General features: G+C 43.0%; 1 protein-coding gene across 2 annotated transcripts in view; it reads left to right on the forward strand.

Moving 5' to 3' along the window:
• Positions 1–589: 589 nt before the first annotated feature.
• The window catches only part of IHH (Indian hedgehog signaling molecule), a 92829-nt gene continuing 68850 nt past the window's right edge, over positions 590–24568 (forward strand). Inside the window, exon 1 of one of the 2 annotated variants that reach the window (XM_088472348.1) lies at positions 590–1301. In XM_088472348.1, coding sequence (XP_088328474.1) covers positions 996–1301 — 306 coding nt within the window. In that variant the 5' untranslated portion in view covers positions 590–995. The remainder of the gene's footprint in view (positions 1302–24568) is intronic. The other variant, XM_088472347.1, reaches the window with a different exon arrangement.

The following is a 24568-nucleotide window of genomic DNA, read 5'->3' on the forward strand; positions in this document are numbered from 1 at the left end:
CTCTAGCATGTGCCGTATAGTGTGGGAGATGTGAGCGCGACAATCCCACCACCTGTCCTGGGAAATGTTTAGGTGTAATGCATCTACAACTCTGGCCAACAATCATTCTACTTTACAGGGCTGAGGTGTAATGCTTTATGGCAGGGTTAGGCAACCTGTAACTTTCCATCCGTTATAAAAAAAAAAAAAAAAGAAAAGAAAAAAAAACTACAAGTCCCAGCAGGGTCTGTCTGTTATATTTCTGGCTTGTCAGAGCATGCTGAGATTTGTTGTTGTGCACCAGCTGGACTCAGCCTAAGATTAGAGCGGTCCTGGGACCCATTCCGGATTACTTTGTGGGATTTCTGGATTGCATTGTGCAGCAGGACAGTGTTACATTGTATCAGATATGTGTTCCCCAGCACCCAGCTAGCATGTGTGAGTGTGACAGATATCATTACAGCCTGGGATACACGATGAGCATTGGGAAAGCAGCAGAGTACCAGGTACGTCACCCAGGGGGAGAGACAGCTCATTCATACACTGACAGCACCATGACAGTCCATAGACAGTTTATGTGACAGCCCCACACACACCTCAGTCACAGAGGCGGACGCAGCCCTGAGTACGACTCCAGTAGTATCATGAAGTGGGCGTGAGAGTGAGTGTGAGCTCCGCAGACCCCGATATAACCCCCACCCCCAGTCCTGTGATCCATGTGCCAAAACAAACCGCCTTTCCTATTTATTGCGGCCAGATAGTGGCAGCTCCCAGACAGAGAAGCGGCTCAGCACAGTCCCTGGATAACGCAGCAGTCCCGACATTGCACTGCCGGAAGGGTACCAGTGGGAACAGCAGGCACCTGCCGGCTCCGGGACATCCAGGCTACACCGGGCATCTACCTGGGACAGGTGACAGCCACTCGGGACCTCTCAGCTCCCTCTGTCCGGGGTTGAGGTGTCAGACAGCGGATGGAGCTCCCGTGATCCGCAGCCCCAGGGAGCCCCGGACGCCCCATGCAGCTGCCCCTGATTGTGCTGCTGCTCTGCGGCGCTGCACTGCTCCTAAGCCCAGCGGTGCGTGGCTGTGGGCCGGGCAGAGTGGTGGGCAGCAGGAGGCGAAGACCTACTAAGCTCCTCAGCCCGCTCTCATACAAACAGTTCAGCCCCAATGTGCCCGAGAAAACCCTGGGAGCCAGCGGGAAGTACGAGGGGAAGATCGCCCGAAACTCGGAACGCTTCAAGGAGCTCACCCCAAACTACAACTCGGACATTATCTTCAAGGACGAGGAAAACACCGGGGCGGACCGGCTGATGACACAGGTGAGGGATGGGGTGGGAGTAACACACAGGTGATGAGTTGAGGGTAAGTTCCATACACAGGTGAGGGGCTTTGGGTGAGATCTATACAGAGATGGCTGAGCTCAGTACACAGGTGTGGGAGCTGAGGGTGGGCGCACGACGGCACAGGTGTGGGCGCACGACGGCACAGGTGAGGGAGGTGAGGGTGGGCGCACGACGGCACAGGTGAGGGAGCTGAGGGTGGGCGCACGACGGCACAGGTGAGGGAGCTGAGGGTGGGCGCACGACGGCACAGGTGAGGGAGCTGAGGGTGGGCGCACGACGGCACAGGTGAGGGAGCTGAGGGTGGGCGCACGACGGCACAGGTGAGGGAGCTGAGGGTGGGCGCACGACGGCACAGGTGAGGGAGCTGAGGGTGGGCGCATGATGGTACAGGTAAAGTAGCACGGAGCAGTAGGCGGCTCAGGATGGCACAGCTGGGGAAGCATGTCATTGTGTATTGTAGTAATGGCACAGGTGAGGCGGATGGGGGTGTTATGCCACAGTAGCAGCGGAGGGTGAGTTTATGTAGTAGGTGAGCGGTTTGGTGTGGGCTCATGCACAGCTGACTATGGATGCTTGGCACGTTAAGTACTACACCTGACAGATGTGGGGGAGATGGTGTATTATGACAGGTAGGAATATGAGGGTGATATTCTGGTGTGGGCTCATGACATCAGGGAGCGGACTGTGAGAGTGGGCTCATGGCACCTGTGAGGTGGTTGAGGGTGGTCTTGTTATGGAAAAGCACTGGGGAAGTTGAATGTAGATGGTAGAGGCAGGTGTGGAGACAGGATCGGTCTATGAGGGTAGCACACATAAGAGAGACAGGCATGGTTTGTGTATTTGACATCTCACAACGCTGGTTACGGTCCTGATACAGGAGATTAGACACCTGACAATAGCATGAATTGTTAAATATATATAGTGGGTTAATTAATGACAAAATGCAAATGCACAGCATCCTATATCACCCAATTACCATTGATGCTTCTAGTGCAAGTTAGATAAATAAATGGCTGCTATAAGTCACTGCACGTTTGCGGACACAGAAATCTGTCAGGAAATCTGACAATGATTTATGATTTGTGACTGATAATCATGGATTAGGTGTGTTGCTCAATTGCAGTGAACATCCTCAGAAAATAACCATAACAGCCTGTATATAGTATAAGTACTAGTAAGTGAGTGACCATATAAGCAGAAGGAAATATCTACATCTAGAAACCAGTGAATCATACACAGAAAGATTGTACTAAATCCTTTTAAATAGATAATTGTGTGTAATTGTATATCTTCATTCAGTCTTCATGGACCAATCTGTATTGCTGTATTAAATGTATTGTGCAGGCATTACCATACCTCCTATTCTAGTTATTGTGTATCTTTATTGACTATATTTATTCTGACAAAGCAGTGAAAGCAGGAGATACATCACACACCTACATTACAGGTAGTGCATTCTTGGAAGATATAGGAGACCACTGTGACTGGTGCAAGTCAATGAGAACTGGCAAGCTCCTGTTCAGAATTATTCAAAGCATGGAGACCTCTTAAAAGAGTACTAGGGATACCCTAAAAATATACTTTGATATATTTTATGAAGGATCAGTTGCACTGTACTGACTTGCCTTCCTTGAATTTCAAAACCGCTCTATTTAACAAGAAACATATTCAGAAATTAATTACTACACTCTGCCATATTTTTGAAGAAGTCTGTCAGACTGTCTGTAACAGTGAGTGCTGATATAATATTAACTGATGTTTTATATTATCTAGTTATTTATTACCAGTTATTTATATAGCACACAAGCTCTTTACAAAGTATATTTGACCATTTAAATCAGTCCCTGATCCAGTGGAGCTTACAATCTATATGCACTACTACATGTACTCACATATACACTAGTGTCATTTATTTGTTGAGAGCCAATTCACTTATCAGTATAATTCCAGTCTGTTTTCATTAATTTTATTTTTGTTTAGTTCTGCTATAAGAACTGCAGCCGATCAAGTAGTTAAGGGTTTAAAACTGAATACAAATTTGAGGTCATTCCCTTTTTTTTTTTTTTTTTTTTAAGTATGACATTCCTTGCTAAATGTATCAGTATGTATCTGTGAAATATTAATTGGAACAGGCATATGTTCTGCAAGGTAATAACACAAAGGAAAAGGGATGTGAAAAAAATGGAAACTAGAGAATTATGAATGAAACACGTGTAAAAGTTGTAAACTTATCATTCCCAAACATAAACACATAATACACAGAAATCCATCTGTATTGTGGTCAGAAGAAAAGAATTAGAGTAATGTAGGTCTGCCATAATTCTGAGATGAGACATTGGGACACCCATGGCATATGAACTGTGCTGAGAATTCAGCCCATACTGCCTTTTAGAACCCAAATAGGTAAAACAGTAATAAGAGCTAATTTTTACCTATCTTCTTTATTAAGGAGAATCAGGAGCCTGCAAAATAAATATATAAAAATATATTTAACATATTTTGGTGGGTGTCAAAAATAAATGAATAAAAGATGGGCTATGTGAGAGAACTGGGACATATATGAACCTTGATAATATCAAGAAGAGGGGCATGATTTAGGAGATATAACATTGTAACAAGAAGGTAATGCTCATGGTTTATGTGGAGGCAAAGGATGTGGACATTATGCAAGTTATATGACAACAAAATAGACATTAATGCACAGAATGAGAGACAGACACTTGATATATGACATAAACAGGTTATGTAACCTGTGGTTTCCCAACTACTGTGGAACTATAAGACCCAGCATCCCCTGAATAATCTGCCACAGCTTCTCTTGTGTAATTACACCCCAGCTTAGTTGAGCTGTAGCTCCACAGCTCTTGTAGAACTACAAATTCCAACATGCACAGCTGACCATAAAAGCCACATGGTCACAGCTATCTAGGTCTTGCTGGAATAAATGTCCCTATAATATAGTTACAGTTCCTACATCTGACTTAGTGGGGCAAATATATCAGTTATAAGGTTTCAGACCTAATAATTGTAATTTCTTATCGCCGCTGTTTGCGGTAATAAGAAATTGATACATACCTGAATGTATCAAAATACACACTCAGAGATGGGCTCCTAAAGGAGTCCATGCCTGTGATGTGTTAGAAGTGACATGATCTCATTAGCGTCACTTCACTTCTGTTTTGTGCCTCCGCAGCATTACTGGGCATGCACAGTCTACTGACAACACATGTGCTGCTGTCATTTTTGCAATTTGTGGCCCATAGGCTACTGTGGCTGACTCCATCTTCAAATGCATTATCTATTGGTGCCAAGCTCTGGAATGCTTTACATTCTGGTACTTGGCAAATCTGACAGCTTTGCAGCATCCATAGAAACTTATGAATGGAGGGTCCGCCTCAGACATCGGAGATAACTGTTGTGGTCACTCCTACATACATTCTGGTCATACTTAATATTTGTGGGTATCCTCCAAAAATTGTTGTTTTTCGTTGGGCATGCCATAAATATTGAATGATAGGGCACCATTGTCTTTTGCCAGTTTCATTATCACTAATTAGCCTTTGCTTGCTCATACAATCTTGAGAGGTCTGTCCTTTTGGTACCCAGGATAGTGCCCAGATCCTGCTGGACTGAATGTGTACAGTTATCACCCAACCACACCAATCAGATCACCCACCCACCTGTCCCCATCAACATCTGATAGATTCAGTGATTGTATGTTAATTAAGGTTGGTGGTTGACTTAGGTTCATAAAGACAGTGATGTGCCACAGTTAAATGTGGTCTAAAACCACCATATTGGCCATTAGAATGGCTGCATATAAGCACAGCTTAATTCAGAGAGTCTGTGCAAAATCTTTTTTAATGAATGAAACAAGAAGTGTCACTAAATGATACCTGAACGGTGCACAAGGTTCTTTTGGAGACACTTTAGTAACTGTACATGCAGTAGTAATTCCTAACCAAAAACAGAGAAAGAATAAAAACTACGGAAGCCCAAACAACATTATTTTGTTCAGGGCAGTTCAGTGAAGAGGCTGAAGACATGTAAGAATTAGCAGGAAGATTACACCTAGAAGGGATTGGCGATTGGCCTGCAGACAACTAACAAATAAGAAAAAGAGGGTGATCAAAGTGCAATGGAGAGGCTTTACTGATCAGGCTCCATACAATAACACTGAGGGTGTGGATGAGCTATTGGAACTTTACAAAGAATGCAACATTGTAAATAAAGAATTATAGGAGCATGTGGATGATAAGATCACTCGCCATGTCTATATAAAAGGACAAGATAAACAGAGTTGTTTTTACCCTTGAGCTGCAGCAGGTGTGTGTAATAATTTAGAATTTATGTAACTCATGTTAGCAATGGGTTTCTAGTAATAACATGAAGAAAACTCTGAAACATACTGATGAGAACCGTTAAATTATTGGATTCTGCTTCAAAAATCTGTGCATGGGGTAGAGTTATACCCCCAAAATTGTCTAGTTATTTGTAACATGTCACATGCAGAGAGTTTCTTAAACAAAAGTTGCAAATTAGTAGACTAATTTTGTTTTACAAAAAAAGTTAGTTAATCTTTTTCAGTGTATTGTATTATACAAGTACTCTCCTTGTATTATGTTTTTTTAAAAAACAACATATTTTTGCTTGTTTTGTATAAAAACTGCTTGTCAAATCAGATTGAAAATGCATATGAGTTTGTTAGTGCCCCCACACCCTACAGTTAAAGATAGAGAAAAGAAATGACAAAATTTGATGGAAAAAAAACACACAAAACAGTCATGCATTTTTATTGCTTTCATTACAGGCTAAAATGATGTGCTTTTTATGAGAAAAATAAAGATAAAAGATGCATGGCATCAGGCCAACTTGTCGACATTCAGTATGTCGACACCCGAATGTCATCAGGTTCTGAATGTCGACCGTCAGACATGGTCGATAATATGTTGACATGCATTTAGGCCAACATGGTTAGAATGTTGAGACATTTAGGATATCAATATTTAGCATGTCGACACCAAACTGTCAACATAGTTGTTGATGGTTAAGGGTCCGGTTTAGGGTTAGGCTAAAATAACAAAAAAATGTATGGGCACTTTGTTAGCGATAGGAGCCAGGTTGTATGAGCACTCAGGGCTGTAACTAGGGTGGTGCGACCTGTGCCATGACACAGGGCACTGCAGGGCAGGTGGCGCTGTTTGAGCCTGCCAATTGTCCTGTTTATTATCATTCTCACTTGTAGCTTCCTCTTCTTTTATCCCCAGCATCTCCTGGTCTCCCCTATCTCTTCCGTCTCTCTTCTCTGGCCCTTCCCCATGAGGCCATTGCCCCTTTTTAGGTGCAATATCTTATGTACCTATTAAAAAAATGGGGGGGCGCACGTGCCAATGCTCTCCCTGGCACAGGGCACCAAAAAGTCTAGTTACAGCTCTGTGGGCACTGTGTTACAGATAGGAGCTAGGCTGTATGGGCACTGTGTTACTAATAGGAGCTAGGTTGTATGACCACTGTGTTCCAGATAGGAGCCAGGATGTATGGGCACTGTGTTCCCGATAAGAGCCAGGTTGTTGTATGGGCACTGTATTACCGATAGGAGCCAGGTTGTATGGGCAGTGTGTTACTAATAGGAGCTAGGTTGTATGACCACTGTGTTCCAGATAGGAGCCAGGATGTATGGGCACTGTGTTACTAATAGGAGCCAGGTTGTATGACCACTGTGTTCCAGATAGGAGCCAGGATGTATGGGCACTGTGTTCCCGATAAGAGCCAGGTTGTTGTATGGGCACTGTATTACCGATAGGAGCCAGGTTATATGGGCACTGTGTTACTAATAGGAGCTAGGTTGTATGACCACTGTGTTCCAGATAGGAGCCAGGATGTATGGGCACTGTGTTACTAATAGGAGCCAGGTTGTATGACCACTGTGTTCCAGATAGGAGCCAGGATGTATGGGCACTGTGTTCCCGATAAGAGCCAGGTTGTTGTATGGGCACTGTATTACCGATAGGAGCCAGGTTGTATGGGCACTGTTACCGATAGGAGCCAGGTTGTTGTATGGGCACTGTATTACCAATAGGAGCCAGGTTGTATGGGCACTATTGGTAACACAGTGCCCATATAACCTGGCTCCTATTGGTAACAGATAGGAGCAGGTTGTGGTATGGACACTGTGTTACCGGTAGGAGCCAGGATGTATGGGCACTGTGTTACCGGTAGGAACCAGGATGTTGTATGGGCACTGTGTTACCGGTAGGAACCAGGATGTTGTATGGGCACTGTGTTACCGGTAGGAACCAGGATGTTGTATGGGCACTGTGTTACCGGTAGGAACCAGGATGTTGTATGGGCACTGTGTTACCGGTAGGAACCAGGATGTTGTATGGGCACTGTTACCGGTAGGAACCAGGATGTTGTATGGGCACTGTGTTACCGGTAGGAACCAGGATGTTGTATGGGCACTGTGTTACCGGTAGGAACCAGGATGTTGTATGGGCACTGTGTTACCGGTAGGAACAAGGATGTTGTATGGGCACGGTGTTACCGGTAGGAACCAGGATGTTGTATGGGCACGGTGTTACCGGTAGGAACCAGGATGTTGTATGGGCACGGTGTTACCGGTAGGAACCAGGATGTTGTATGGGCACGGTGTTACCGGTAGGAACCAGGATGTTGTATGGGCACGGTGTTACCGGTAGGAACCAGGATGTTGTATGGGCACGGTGTTACCGGTAGGAACCAGGATGTTGTATGGGCACGGTGTTACCGGTAGGAACCAGGATGTTGTATGGGCACGGTGTTACCGACAGGAGCCAGGATGTTGTATGGGCACTGTTACCAATAGGAGCCAGGTTGTTGTATGGGCACTGTGTTACCGATGGGAATTTCATATTTTCATTACATTTAACTTTGTCACAAGCAGTGTCCAGTGCAATGTCAATGGAGGATTGTGACTTATATTATCGCTCCCAGGTACACACAATAATCAAAAATGCTGGCGGTGACTCACTTTGCCCAGCAGTTGGCACCTTCTTGGCATTCAGGAGGAAATCAAATTGCTTGAAAGGCAGATAAAAATAAATATAATGTATATTTTTCCCAAAATATAACTCACATTAAAACATCATTATATTTAAATTTACAATATTCCCCAATCCCTTCTACAAATAAGTTATGATATAAAACAATCTGTTATAGGAAGATGATATGGTGGTAAGGGTACACATTGGAGTTTGTCATGAAGCTTTTAACGTGTTTAAGGGGCCCCGAAAGGAGCCCATCCCTGCAATGTGCTGGGATTGAAGTAACCACATCAGCGGTCTCTTCACTCCTGTGCCGGGACTCCAGCGTATGCGACACGGTCATTGCCATGGGAGAGTTCCTATGAAATCTTCTCCCAGTAGTTTTTGCGATGTGTAGCACATAGGCTACACTTGGCAAAATGGCAGAAGCTGCAGGGGCCAATCCCCGGAATACATCGCATTCCGAAAGTTGGTAAATATGGCAGCATCGCATGTCCCATAGAAACCTATGTGGGATGTAGTTGGCATCTCGACAGTCAGGATGCCGGCACTTCGGATTCCGGAGCCGGCATTCTGAGACCAGTTAGGATCCCGGTGCCAGCATCCTGACGGTAAGTATTAGGGTTAGGCACTAGGAGAAGGGTTAGGGTTAGGCTGCGGAGGGAGGGTTAATGTTAGGCTATATTGGAGATATCTACTGCGGTCCCTCTGTCATACAATCTGGGGAAACTAAATATTTGCAATTATCCGCACCGCCCCTTAAATGTCTCTGCCGGTTAATTAGGAATCAGGAATCTGCGTTGCATTGCTGAATCAGACCCCAAATGCACATGGTGACACATACGTAAATGTTTTTTTTCATCCATTTGCATTTATGATGTCCTCACATTGAGATGGATGTACATTTTCAATTGCGCTGTTATAAATCAATCCCACTGAAATGGAACAGAAAGCGTTAAAAATAATGCCCTGCAGTGCAATTTCTGTAACCATGCATGTATATACAGTCTCATTTGTTAGGATCGTTTCTAGGTTCACATCTGTTGGCATGCATTTAACTAGTATTAAAATCTAATGTTCAATTAATAATTTCAACGCCATTGGGTATGTAATCTTAGGAACTCTGTAGTGAAATGGTTAAGTAGCAGTATAAAAACTACTGTACAACTTACTTCCAATTTCCAGGTTACATTTTTAACTATATGGTTTCTTATCTATGGTAGTAAATCTGTAACCATAACTGTGGAATGTCAATTACTTACAACATGAGGAAGTTTTCTCAAAAAAGGGATTTCACCCAGCCGTAGAGACCTTCTAAAACTCCCTATATTCTCAAGAACTCTTTGGCATTTCTTAATAGGCTATACTCTTAACAATATTAAAATATAACTTTATCCTAAATAATATCTATAATTAAGCTAATGTTTGCCAAAGAAATGTCTGGGTTTTTTTTAATATTTTTTATTTATTATTATTATTATTATTATTATTATTATTATTATTATTATTATTATTATTATTGTACCAGAAACACCTTTTGAAGCAGCTCCTGTGAATCCCAGTAGCCGTTTTCAATCTTTGTCTTTTCAGGACGCAGAGTGACAGGTTGGTGGAGTTTTTTTAAGTGGTGCCCATATAATTAACAAGTGCCTAATAAAGTACACCTAACATCATCCATTGTGACTTTGAAATGTTTACAGCAGCGCTAAAGAGTATGTCTCTCCTCTGTAACATCATCACTAGGCTGCCTTCAACCAATGAAACATTGTTACTATACAGGAGACCAAGCATTGTTACATCTTCTAACTTAAAGCTTACTAACCATAAGTGCTTACTCTGGCAAAAGAAGAGGTGTGGACGCTACTTAATAAAGTTAGTTATGGCATCAAGTATGCAGGGCTAGGAATCTAATGACATTAATAAGGTCATCATGCTCCTACCCATTCAGTGCCCACATTACCAATAAACATCCTCTGCTTGTTCTTTCAGGAACCCATGAGTTTCCCAATCATTATTAGACAGTAGCAATTGGGCATTTACCATGTTGTATAGTTGGGCCTAATATATACTGTATAATGGAAGCCACTAGTTTTGAAATGGAATTAAATTCTCATTTCCAACAAGTGAATGATAAGATGGGAGTATATCAGGATACTATTTCTAAACATTCACTACACCACTAATAAAAGAACACTGCATCTCTGTGCAAATTTCTCTACAAAAGAAATGTTGCTGTGTTTGGAATTCCCCTAATTAGAAGAGTGTTGTTGGAGTCTGAACAATCACTCCCATTGGAAGGGATATTAGTGATACATTTTTTTTATGTTTTGTTGCTGCAGAAAAATCTAGGGAGCGGCAGCACTCTGCATGTCCCTCTCTAGTAGTGAGGTGTGTGTATATTTTGGAGGGGGCTTGTACCAAGAGAGGTATGTGAAATATTTATTTGATACTGTAAAATGTACAGGAACAGCAGGTCTCTTCTCTGTGGTTTCTGTACTGAGGCACTGTAGCTGCACTACCAACTCTCCAGTAATAAGTCATTGGGTTCATGTAAATTAATGCTAATATGTGAAGTAGTTTATTAATGTTCTAAGTACAAAGCAAACATCCACAGTGGCAGTGCTTATGGGGGCAAGTCCAGGTACCAGCAGTGTCTGAGCTCGTCTTTCTGGAGAACAGGCTGGGACAGACGCAGAGTTTGAGAAGTGCCATGAGCCGCAGACCTGATGGCAAAGAATATTCATAGATAAGGAAGTGTTTCATAAAGTGGCAAATGGGCAGCTCTTCCAGGGTATGTCTGTGGGCCTCATAGTGCTGGATTTGTACCAATAGAATCTGTAGTCTATTTTTTTCCCATGGATAAATTCATTATGACATTAATTTAATGTGATTGACTGATTGCTCAGCAGAGGTGACTTGCGTGTTACCAATGCATGATTGGTTTATGAAGGCTCTTTGGCCAGATATGGGCCAGTGCTTTGCAGCCTACTGGCTGATCTCATTCAGTAATTCACTTTGGGAGAGTACCTCCATGAGGTGGAGATCACTGTTCACATAACTGCAGTACAGCTCATTTCACCTTACCCTTGGAATAAGCATCAAATGGCAAAAACTGTCCATATGTTACCCTTCCCCATTCTTCCATTACTAATCTGGAATGTAATTGCGTGTTTTGCATAGAGCTAGCATATTGATTTCATAGCAGAGCAATGCATCGCATCCTGACTGTCAGGAGCCCACAACAAGAAGTAGTTTGCACCCCAATGGTCAGGATGCGGGCGGTCAAAATCCCAGCACTGGAATCCCAACAGCAGTCTGAATCCTGGCTCCAGAATCCCGGCCGCTGACATCCTGATGTTGAGTGTTAAGGTGCGTATTCACTAGCAGATAGTGGATTGACAGTACGATTACAACATTGTAATCGAGTCGTTCCTCTTCCCCCTGCAGTGCCTACACTGAACAATATATGTTGTTCAGTGTAGGCACCCTCCCTCATCCGTGAACATGGTCAATCTGTCGTTATCGTCAGATTGACCAGCATGTTCAGGCTATGATTAATGTTGGAAACGACTGGCGGGAGCGTGCATAGTTGGTCATTTCCAACATTTTCATACCCGATTTGTGCACGATTAATGAGCGATTGAACTATAACGATATAGTTATTGTTCAATTGCTCATTTTAATCAGCAGGTAGATACCTGCCTTTAGGATTAGGCACTAGGGGGAGGGTTAGGGTTAGGCTGCGGGAAGGGAGGGTTAGGTTTAGGGTTACTTATGAAATGCTGTTGGCATTCTGTCCTCCGGGATCCCGTACTCAACCCATACACAACCTGTATACTGTCTAAAAAAGTTGAAGCAATCCTTATGTACCTTAGCATTTTCCATCTGTCTTTTTTTTTTTTTTTTTTTATGCATTTTGAGCACCTAAACAAAGAATAAGGCATTTTCCACGAGCTGTGTGTGAAGTGTGTTTTTTTTTTTTTCATGAGATATGCTGATGTCAAATACAAGTTGTATGTGTGAACTTCTTGTGTCTCGGCTATGACATCTGAGGTAGGGGAGAGAGGAGGAGTGTATTCAATTCATGAAAACTTACATTACACTGTCCAATACTCCCATGTCACAGGTTCTACTAAGGCTAAAATTATTTCTGTGGCTTCCTTGAAAATGTATTCCTTGTTATCTCTGTACACCTGGTTCTGTAATTTGATCATGGTGTGCAATGTCTTACATATTGTTTGTGTTTCATTGTTTACTGATCAAAGTAATTCAGAGCAGCCGAGGTGAATGATACACTGTGCAATGTACTGGTTTATTGGTCTAATTGTGTTGATGAAAGGACTCACGTTGCCTATACAGTGTGAAAGCAGAAATGTTGTGTACTGAATCCATTTCCATGAAAATGCTGCTGATCGCTTCTTCCTGGTGTACTGATATTCTTCAATATTTTTAATAATTAAGTATGGTTATAGGTGGGGTTTATATTGCCACACATACAGAACATTATAAGTAGATGCTCAGACACTAAGGCTGAATTAAAGGGTGTTTTTTTTTTTTTTTTTTCGCCCCCAATACTGGCCCTCAATGGATGGAAAGCCATGTAGGGCCACCTCAAGCCATAAAGCTTTCCAGCAATTGAATATTGTTAGAAGTCTCATTATTAGGTACATTTTGTGCCACTATTTGCAGCATAATGCCAAAACACAGACAATTACAACTTCAAAGTATAGAATTATTATATCTAAATCTCAAATTATCCTTTAATTTATCTTTTTCCCTGAAAAGATCTCAACTTTAGCTTAAAAGGAAGTAAAATAAAATGTTGCCATACTTAGCTTGGTGATAGAGGGTGATTGTAAACTTGTGTTTTGGAAAATTGCAGGTTTGTAAAAAAAATAAAAAAAAATAAAAAAATTCCAGGTTGACCTAGTGATTTGTAAGATGTTTGTAGCGTCTTTAAATCTGTGCTGTGTTTTCCAGCAAAGGTGTAAGAATTATTATGGGGAACTAACAGTGGTGTGGGTTTATTTTACCACAAAGTGTATTATTAATGTTATCATTTATATAGTGCTAATAATATTTTCATTAGCTGGGGTGATGATTAACCTAATTTCCACTGAAAATCATGTGGAAATGGTACTTATGTAAGTAAAGACCCCCATACATCAGCAATTGTGCAATTTGCAATCGATTGTGTATAAAAAAAATCTTTCCCTTTTTTTTTTTTTTTTTTTTTAAATGGATTTGAAAAAGGGAAAGATTTTTATACACAATCGATTTGCAAATTGCACAATTGCTGCAATCAACTGCTGATGTATGGGGGCCTTAACCTACTCAACAAAGCCTGAACACAGGAGATTTTAGAGAGATCTACTGTGATTGGCATACTAACGATGCAGGCTGCAGTCCCTATTATTTTGATGAAAGATTTCACAATGGGGAAACATTGCAGATGTATGTTGGCGTGACAGCCTCTAAAAGTGAAATGGGTTGTTATCGGGGAAAACACAATAGATAATAGACCACTGTATAAAGAATGGAAAGGTATTAAAGCAGCATTCCTGGTTACTCTCCATTTTCCCTGAGCTACCCTCTCTTCTGGAAACCCCGGGGACTGCGTCTTGAGACAATCTAGACCTTGCTCCTATACACTGGTAGGCAGCAGCCCTGATGAAACGAAGTCGACAAAGGAGACCAAATTAAATGTATTATTTATTATCAGTTACTTATATAGCACCAGCATATTCTAATAGGGGGGCATTCTCTGCACATGCATAGTTTGTCAGTTTTGCACCAAGGAACCTCATTATGTTGTTCAAATGTACTTAATGTGCATCTCCTAGATCTGACCAAAAGTCTATATTTAGAGCCCCATGTAACAAGGAGACTTAACCCCTTTAGAGAGTGCGTTCAGTATTTAACAGCAGTAAGCTTAGCTTACCACTATTTGTCACTGTACTGCTTACACCATCTATAGAAGGTGATAGCGATACAGTCCCCCATTCTGGCTATGGGGACCCAGAAACAGCCCCTCCGGTTTCAGAGAAGCCTTCCAGGCATTGCCGAGTCCCTGCCAGGAGAAATGCCAACGTGCATGTGCATGACACAACAGCCCGTCACTGACAGCGTTAGGCTGCCAACAACAGCGTGGAGGATGACGCCAAGGAGGGGAATGACGCTGAACCTCAGCACAGTTGTAAGTTATGGTAATAAGGATCGTTGTTAAATGGGGCCATATATTTAGTTTCGTCTTCAGTACTTCCAAATAGAGAATGTCTTGAACAAAAAAAAAAAATGGAAAAAAGCCAATAAATGAATTAAACTTTTCCCCCTAGGTGAGCTATCTGCTGATCGTTGTACGGAATATTTCTGAATGTATTCATTCCTTTTACCCAAAATGCTTAGTCAAAAAGACATTAATCAAAATGTGATTAGAACTTCTACTTAACCTAAGTCTTTGATCCACATGTCTTACTGTATGTTCAGGGCAATTAAACCTAATATATGCAGAGGTGAAGCACTTCATGTAGCAGTGTCATGTGATACAACTCCTCGTGTTGTTAGGTCACGCTAGTCTGTCGCCTTAACTGTGCTACCTCTGTCCTCATTGGAAACGGACAAAATATTATTCTGGTTAATACAGTAGAGAAAGTGATGACAATTGGTGATCTTTTATTCCGTAGAACTAAAGTCTCCTCTGGAGAGAGAAACCCCCACGTGAAAATGTAATATTTGTTGTATTGCTGTCCTGGGGACTTAGAATACCTTGCTCCTGAAATAACAACATGCCAAACGTAGTGCTGTGTGCACAGTGCTGTTGAACGTTTAGCTTAGCATACCATATTATAAATGATGTCAACCATATACAGTACAATAGGCTGTTTTTGTTAGCTCAGTGTTACAGCACAACCATGTTCATTTGTTAATACTTAGTATATGCCATTCAGCAAATAGGATCTACCAATACAAACTTATGAAGTATATTGTACATAACATGGGGCATGTGCTTTAACACTCCAAGTTAGGGAATGTACCCCTCCATCGCTCCCTACTATTAGGGGCTAACCATCCTATCACAGCCATCAGACTAAACTGGGTACTGTTATGTCGGTTCCAACACACTTGGATGGATAGCCAAATGTAAGTACAACTCTACTAAATGAAAGACTACAGCTACAATCAAAAGACTAAAATAGTGAATTTCGGAATAATTGCACATGCTGTAAATACTAGTTAAAAAAATTACAATAATATTAACACCAAATAAGAGATCACCTAGCGCAGGGGTAGGCAACCTGTGGCAGTCCAGATGTTATGGAACAACCAGGGGTGTAGCGAGGGTGGCTCCAGAGGAGCATGAGCTCCGGGCGCCAAAATGAACAGAGGGCGCCATCCAGAGTTCCGGAATTCATGGGGCACTGCACAGTGTGATGGCCGCCTGTTAGTTTTATCTCGGTTTGTTTGCTCTATAGCCTAAATAAGTTACAGATCTGACATCCGTTTCTACATTTCACGCTCCTCAAGCTGCCCTCCCTCCTGATCTTCTGTCACCTCCCCCTTTCCTATCAGATTGATTGCAGTCACTTCTCGCCTCTTTAATTCCCTCCCCTCTACCCTGTGATCAGTTCTCTGCCCCTGCCCTCTCCTTTCTTATTGGCTTCTGTCATCACCCCTCTGATCTATTTGAAAGGAAAATATTAGGAGATCTGAAATAATAATAATGGTGGTAGACAGAACATGGTTAGTAGTACTCACATTAATATAGGTGCAATGCAAATTTGCAAAGTATGAGCATGGTTAAGAAGGGAGCTTCCCATAGGTGTTCCCACTCCAGTGAAAGCTGTTTGGGGCCATAACTGCAGTTATAAGCTGTGCACCCTGTGCAATCTCACTCTGTCAATTTAAGTAAAATTATCAGAATATATAATACAATCGCCTCTATTGACTAATAATGATTCAAAGGAGCAAAAGTCAGATCCTAGGTGCTATACATAAATAAAGCAGTGCCAAAGGAGCTACCACTTAAGGTCAGATCACCGAAGCATTCTATTCCCCCAATGGGATCTCAACGCCCAGTGTGATACTGCCACCGTTTGCTGTTTTTCTCTTCACTTCAGTATTCCTCCACTGCAGCTAGAGTGCTACATGTTGCCTACCCCTGATCTAGTGCAACAAAAAGCTTACAGTCGCTGAGATAGGGATCCCCGGTATCAACACACTAGCAGCAGATACCATTATTGCTTGTATATCTAGGGGCCAGCACTTCCTTGATCCTGTCCCAGTGGTCCATGGCAGCAGGAATTCGTAGCTAGATTTTGCTCTAACAACTGCCAACTGAGAAATATATATATATATATATATATATAATATGTGTGTATGTCTAATATAGTCAGGCAAGTTGAGGTAAAGGGGTGCCGTCTCCTGGGGATAGGCAGCAGCCAGGTTAAGGGGTTCCGTCTCTTTGGGAGTAACGACAGCACTTCTCATGCAGCGTCCAATCTATAGCACACCAGTCCATTGCCTCAGTATAAGGCACAGATATATTTATCCATTCAAGATCAGGAATACATTCTGCACCCCACTCCTGATCTCGTCATTCTCCGTTTGAAAAAGGGATAATTTCCACAACTACTGTATCAGTAACTTTAACAAATTGGTAAAAAATTCGTTTTCCCATATCTTCCAGAAGTGGGAAAATCTCTCCTGAATATCGATCATACATCAAATCAGGACCTAATCCTGTGTTTCTATGTTCACACAAGACGGAGTATCGTCGTGTATACAGGTTACATCAACCGTTTTTCCCTGACTTTTGGAGGGGTTTACCAACTCAACTTTTACCAAAGTATCCAGGCCACCACAATCCAACAGAACCCCTACCCGTTTGAAGGCTAGCTGAGTAAAGATACTCTGCAATTTACATAAGCAGTATCATATTGCATAGGTTCAGAGGTAATTAGACAATTAGCAGCAACATGGCCCAAGCCACCACATTTAAAACATATGATCATATTTTTGCGAAGTCTAATGAAGTTTTATGAAGGCTGGAACCTTCTTGACACTGCTGGCCAATCTCCAGATCCCAAGCCTACAGTCTCTAGACTTTTTTTTAAGTTCATTCCCTCCTCCATCAACTTTTTTCTGGAACAGTCTTTTCAGAAGTCACTGTAAATTGCCAGTGCAGGACTAGGCGCTGGGGTACACTCAACCGTTTCTCGGCCGTCACATACCTCTCCACCACTTCCACAAGCTGGTCTGCGGTTTTAGGGACCCCGTGGTTCATCTACTTGTGCAGAACTGCAGGCAATGACTGTAGATATTGGTTCATATCGACCCTCTCAACGATCAGTGGCCCTGCCAGAGTCCCTGGTTGTAGCCACTTCTTGGTGATATGGATGAGGTCATGCACTTGAGAGCGGTGAGGTTAATCCACTTGGTATTCACAGTGATGGACTCTTTGTGCTCTAACAGACATTTTGACACTCAAATGAGTTTAAATCTCAGTTTTGACTTTGTCATAGCCCAGAGCCTCAATAAGGTTCAAGTGAAAATATGCCTTTTCCTGTTCTCTTGACAGAAAAATAAAAAAAATCAATAACCAACATTTCCTAGAATCTCACTAAACTCAAGTTTTCCCCTCCACAATACCCTGTTTCCAGTAACAAGTTGCTTTAGAATAGACACTTGGGGAACTTGGGAGTAGAATAATTTATCCTGGATGGTCAATATGCATTCAGACAATGGCAAGTATTTTTCCATGCCAGACATTTGTGATGGTCTGCAGGGGGAGCACTGGAAAGAGCCTCAAATACAGCAACATCAGCTTGGGAGGGGACATAGCCCTCAATGTAGCTCTTGTCAGCCAGGAACTCGTTGAGGACCCCCAAGCCAGCGGCGAATTTCAGCATTAGCTCAGCAATTGCATCAAACAAAACCAGTGCCAGCAGGCCTCCAGCCTTTTTCCCCAGGCAGTGAGAATATATATTCCTTCTAGGGAGCCTGTGCTAAAGTTATTTAGCTAATGGGATTGTCAAGAATAAAAGTTGTATTTTAATCCATAATCTAGGGCTGGATATGGAGTTTTAATCTACAATTTTAGTTATGTTCATTGGTGGATAGAACGCTAGATGTGGACCTCCAAACCCTCCACAATCACTGGGCATAGTTAGAAGCGAATAACTCAACTCTAGACTTTTGATTGTGGCCCAGATAAACCTATGGAACATGTTCAACAAAAAAATAAAATGTGAGGTCGAATCGCCACAAATTTGTTTTATGTTTTTTGAGATTTTTATTTTCCAGTGTTCCAAAAATGATTTTCCAATTCTCTTAGAAAACTATAAATGGGTAACACAAGGATTGAATTGGGGGGAATCAGTCTTAGGGGGGACGATAACGATCCTGTCAGGACTTTGGGTAGTCGCATGATGCTTGTATTGGTCTGATCAGAGGATCCTCTCCAGGATTATTTCATATTCACTAATCAGACCATTCTAATTGCTTTATAGCAAACATAATGTGATTCTAACCACCTTCTCTTTTTGTACCCACCCTGCTGGTTTATGCCATGTGGTTTGTGGTGCTTATTATGGGGCCCATTTATTAATGCGATCATAGCGGCTGAATGTATGATCCGGCACATGCAGGGTGACGGGCTCCGAAAGGCTGGAGCGATGTGGCCGGAGGCTGCTGTGCATGCGCAGTCCCGCGGACTGCACATAAGCGGCGCCCATTGCCGGCGGGGGGATCTGGGAGATCCCTCCATCGGCTGTCATGCGGTAAGTCCCTATAGGCTACAGCAGCTAATGCTATCTTCAGATGGCGTTAGCTGCTGGGGCTAATATGCATCCCCCATAGAAACCTATGGGGGAGGCGGCTGCCAGCGGCAATGGAGGGATCGCAGCAGGTATCGGAGATAATTGCCGCGGTCCCTCCTTCATACATCCTAGGGATACTTAGTATTTGAGAAAACCCCCCGAAAACTGGTGTTTTCAGGGAATTTACCTCAAATTCCCTTTGATAAATGGGCCTGTGTTAATAGCATCTATTTCATTTCCATAGGGTAGCACGTGTATGCTTCACTCACTGTGCTATTATTACCAGTTTTCCTTCTATCTAGTGAAATAATTTTACAGCTCCCATAGAATTTAGTCCATTATAAATATTTGCTTTGGTCAAAATAACATTCTGAATAACAACCTTCTGGCTAAGTAACCATTCCTACAGTTATTATCATTATGCAGTATTGTATGAAACAAAGTGTTGGTTGATAAGGAAAGTTCTAATGCAAATGATTATGAACAATAGACATACACAAATGGTATAGAGAGCCATGCCCCTATGAGCTTATAATTTGTGTTTTAGGCTGCCAATTATCTTCTTGCTGAAAGAGATTCCTATTCATGAATATTTTTGAATGTTGCATACCCCATGACTGTCCTGACTTCTTATTTGGCAAAACGTTGCAGGTAGAGCCACACCCAATTGAGGCTGTAGATGGGCAAATAAGGAGCATGGACTTAAAAAACGTAACTTTTTTTTTTTTTTTTTTGCAAATGTTGGGAGGAATAAAGCACTGAAAATGAGATGGGTTGTAAAAATTGGAATTCATACGCAAAGTAAGAGGAAATGTTCTTGTCTTTGTTGTATTGAAAATAGGAGAGAAAATTTAACTGGACATGTATGCTAATCCTGTCCTTAGAAGTTTAGGGACCATTGTCGACTTACTGACTTTTCTACAAAACAAAACGTTGAGTGCATCAGCTCTTTTCCATTTGTCTTCACCTGTGTTACAAGAAAGTGCACCCATTGTCTTCACTTATGCAGTGCTTTTGTGGGCGGAATCAGTATACAAATTTAGCATATTAATTAACTGGAAACCAATAAATAGCTAAGACACAAAATAAGTGAATATGCATGAAAATTGGTCCATACCTCCAAAGGGCTGTCTCCACCACTAATTGCACTGGAAGAAGTCCTTGGTTTCCACCAGTTCTAAAGACCTGTTCTGTATGTTGAAGCCAGTTGTTGGACAATGCTAGGAAGGAAAGTGAACCAACAGGTATAGAAGACCTAATGATTGAAATGATAGTAAATCAACAGGTATAAAAGACACAATGCTAGAAATTTTGGTTTATCCAACAGATATAGAAGACCCAATGCTAGAAATGGCAGTTAACCAACCGGTAAAGAGGACACAGATCGTTCATTACTAACATTAAGCACAAAATACTCTTTGGTGATGAAGTGCAGTTTATTTTGTCTCTAGATTTTGGTCAAAGCACAAAGGCTTACAGTGTAAGGCAGAAGTGTTTGTGGAAGAGGTGGCCCAGTCAATGGGTAGAGTGAGGGAGGCTCTTACAAAATACAAAAGAGGCACATTGGTGAAAGTACAAGAATATCTCCTTTTGTGGCGTGAGATTACTAAAACAAGATAAAGTAGGTAGACCGCATCATTTTATAGTAGGCCCGTGGTAAATGGAGATGCGGCCAGCCCTTTCCACTCCGTAAAATGTTTTGTTTAATGAAAGGAGCAGGGGTTTATAATGTGGTTGCTGGCTGGATTTTGATGCACATATACACTTTTTTGTACAGTGCTTCTCTGTAAATGGGTCCACCTTTCTGTAAACAGAGAACATCTAGATAGTGGAGGTTTTTCCCAAGAACAGAGCGAAGGCAAGCTCCATCATTTGCGCTGGACAGAATGTCTAGGCACACTTGTGCAAAGTCAAGGCATTCGTAAACCACATTGATGTAAGTCTGAATTCCCCTGCACACCTTTAGCAAGAAATATGGCACTGTCTATCTTCTTGTTTACATCTTTGGCTTGTGCATTGTTCAAGCACAATGTGTGCATATTATCACAATGTGGTAGAGAAGGATGATCATTTACAATTAATGAATGCAATGGATGAGGGTCAGAAATTTGCAGATGTGGAACTTCGGCCTTATTTTATAGAGCAGAGAAACACATTTACAACATCCAATACAAAGATGACCTACTGCAGTTTTCAGGATGAGCAAATATCTTTTATTGATGGTACCGCTTCATGGAGGGTTTGGGAGGTGCTCCTTGTGTTATTGAGCAATTCCACAACATATTTTTTTTTTCTGCATCCCAGGATATTTTATTCATAAGAGAGGTATCGAGATCATGGACCACTATCCATAATTGTGAAGGTGTTGTGTATGGGCTATGGAGATGCCCTACTAAGGAATTGGAGGTCGGGGTCCCAGGTTGGGAAAAGGAACTGGAGCGAGGGGCCTGGATGTATGCCATCATTGTCCACAAGTACCAGATGTTGGCTAGACCTGACCAAAGGCGCAGAGTCTAACTTACTGGGAGGTGTTCACCAGTGACCCCTCCAAATAGGATTTGGGTTTAAGCTGCACCAATTAAGCAGGTCATGGCCCTTTGGTCAGGTATCCGGCACAAGTGGGAAATGGAAGAATACAATCGGAGGGAAAGCACAGGAGAAGGATACTGGAAGTTTGCACTTGGGTGATGCACTGAGTACACACACTGTGGATCCAGGCGCAGAACTGGCACAGGAGGATGACACTAGGAGATTGTACTTGGATGACGTACTGAGTACACACACTGTGGATCCAGGTGCAGAACTGGCACAGGAGAATGACACTTAGGAGATGGTACACACACTGTAGATTAGCACTAGGATGATATCGCTAGATGAATGGAGCTTGGAACCTGGAAGAAAGCAAAAGCAAGTATTCACTGGAAGTAACAACGTTGTACAGGCAACTTCCTGTTATCCAGAGCCAGGCTAAATACCCTAAGGTAGCAGTCCATTGGATGACAGGGTCAGCTGACAGCAACCAATGCTAAGCAACACAAAAGAAGGAAATAGGGCTATGGTCTGGGGCACTCTTAATAACTAATAGTTTAATTAATTTAAAAAATAGCTTTTATTAGCAACAATAAAATAGTAGAGTACCATATAGCTTATTCAAAATCAGATGGTGTGAATCCATCATAAGGGTCAAAATTCATAATTATAATGAATTCTGAAGGCGAATTATTAATATATACACAATCAAAAACTTGGTATATTGGATTGATATTACAAGATTACTAAGATATATTTTTATTTTGTCTGGCCATGTGCAAAAAACGAACCCAGATGTATGTTCTACTACATCACCTGGTATTCCCTGGAGGTCACCCTTCCGAGTACTAACCAGGCCAATTACAGTTTAGCTTCCAAGATCAGGCCGAGATTGGGCAATCAGGTAATGTATGGCTGTAGGTAATAATGGGAAAATTGCACAATTGTCAGGTCAGAACAGTATATATCTAGGACTAGTTGTATCAATAGTCCATTTGTTGGCAAATAACCATATTCAAAGAAAGAATGCACAAGCAGACTTTATTTGTATCACATCTACATAATATGTCAAGAATATCACCAAAGTTAAATACACAGTAACAGGGGCGGATTGGAAATTTAAAGTGGCCCTGGAAAAATTGATGAGTGGCCCCATGTACCCGCGCCTTAAGGGGCGGGCCTGAAAAAGTAGGTGTGGCCTTGCAACAAGGGATGTGGCCTCATGTGAAATGCTATGACTGCAAGCTTCTCCCCTGTTTTCATCATGCTGTGGGCATACCCACCGCTCTGGAAGCTGAGATGGATATGCCCCCAGTCATTCACATGCTGTGTTTATTCACTGGAGAGAGTAAGTATTTTCTTACCTATATGATTTCTCTGCACCAAGGAAAGTCTGAAGAAATTGAACCTCCCAGGACAGGCCGTGCCTTGAGTCAGTATTCACTATTCATACAGGACATCACATGGTCAGGAAGCTGCCTGTCAGTGTAGGAAAAAAGCCAAAGTCATCAACATGCAGCAGAAGTTCTTTCCAGCACCATCCCCCTGTATCTCGCCAGCACCATCCCCTGTCACTCTCCAATACTATCCGCCTGGGTCTCTCCAATACATCCCACTGTCCAGCTCCTCTTTGCCCCCAGGGCCTTCTCCTTTTTGCCCCAGCACCATCTCCTCTTCCAGTGTCAACTCTCTCCCCACATCACAGCGTCCCCCCACAGCACAAAAAAACCCTCTCCCCTCACAGCATTCCTCATAGCCCCCTTAAGTACAGCCCCTCACAGCACAGCCCTTCTCATCACAGTCCTTCTCATAGCACATCCCTCCACAGCTCATCCCCCTCATCACAGCCCTTCACACCACAGCCCCCTCTGCACAGTCTCCCTCATACGACAGCCCCCTTCACAGCGCAGTACTCCTCACAACGGCCCCCCACAACACAGCCCTCCTCACAACAGCCCCTCACAAAACAGCCCTCCTCACCACAGCCCCCACATGACAACCACTCACAGCACAATAGCCTGCATAGCACAGAACCTCTTTACATCATAGCCCCTCACAGCATAGGCCCCCTCATCAGTCCCTCACAACACAGTCCCCCGTATAACAAAGCCCCTCACTGCACAGTCCCCTTCATAGCACAGTCTTCTATAGCTCAGTCACCTCATCACAGCCCTTCACACCTCTGCCCCCCTCTGCGCAGTCTCCCTCATATGACAGCCCCCTTCACAAAACAGTCCTCCTCACCATGGCCCCCCACAACATAGCCCTCCTCACCACAGCCCCTCACATCACAGCCCTCCTCACCACAGCCCCCAAAACACAGCCCCTCACAGCACAATTGCCCCCCATAGCACAGATCCTCTACACAGTACAGCCCCTCACAGCACAGTACCCCACATAGCACAGCCCCTCAGCACAGGACCTTACATCACAGGGCCCCTCAGCACAACCTCTCACAATACAGCTCCCCCACCCCATAGGCCCTCACGCCCTAGCCCATCATTACAGCCCCCCACAGCACAGCCCTTCACATCACAGCCTCATCGCATAGCCAATCTCCTATCTGCCAGCATCTGCTGCTGATTCCTGCATAGCGTGGGACTAGCGGCAGCAGCGTGGGACTAGCGGCAGCAGCGGGGGTTTGGCAGCGCTATACTCGCCTTTACTGCCGGACACGGACCCGCTCTGAGTCACTTGTGCGCAGCTTCTTCCTTCCTGGACTTGGAGCCACTGCCTCTTCTCGCGATATAGGCGGGCCGCGCTATTAGGTATGACAGGCAGCCGACGGGCATGTCATGTAAGAAAGCAGTGACTTAGTGGTTAGGGGCGGGGCCACAGGTGACAAGCGGCCCCACAGACCAATCGGCCCACCGGG

Source organism: Taudactylus pleione, unplaced genomic scaffold, assembly GCF_031769625.1.
Source record: "Taudactylus pleione unplaced genomic scaffold, aTauple2 ptg000122l, whole genome shotgun sequence".
Classification (NCBI taxonomy): Eukaryota; Metazoa; Chordata; class Amphibia; order Anura; family Myobatrachidae; genus Taudactylus; species Taudactylus pleione.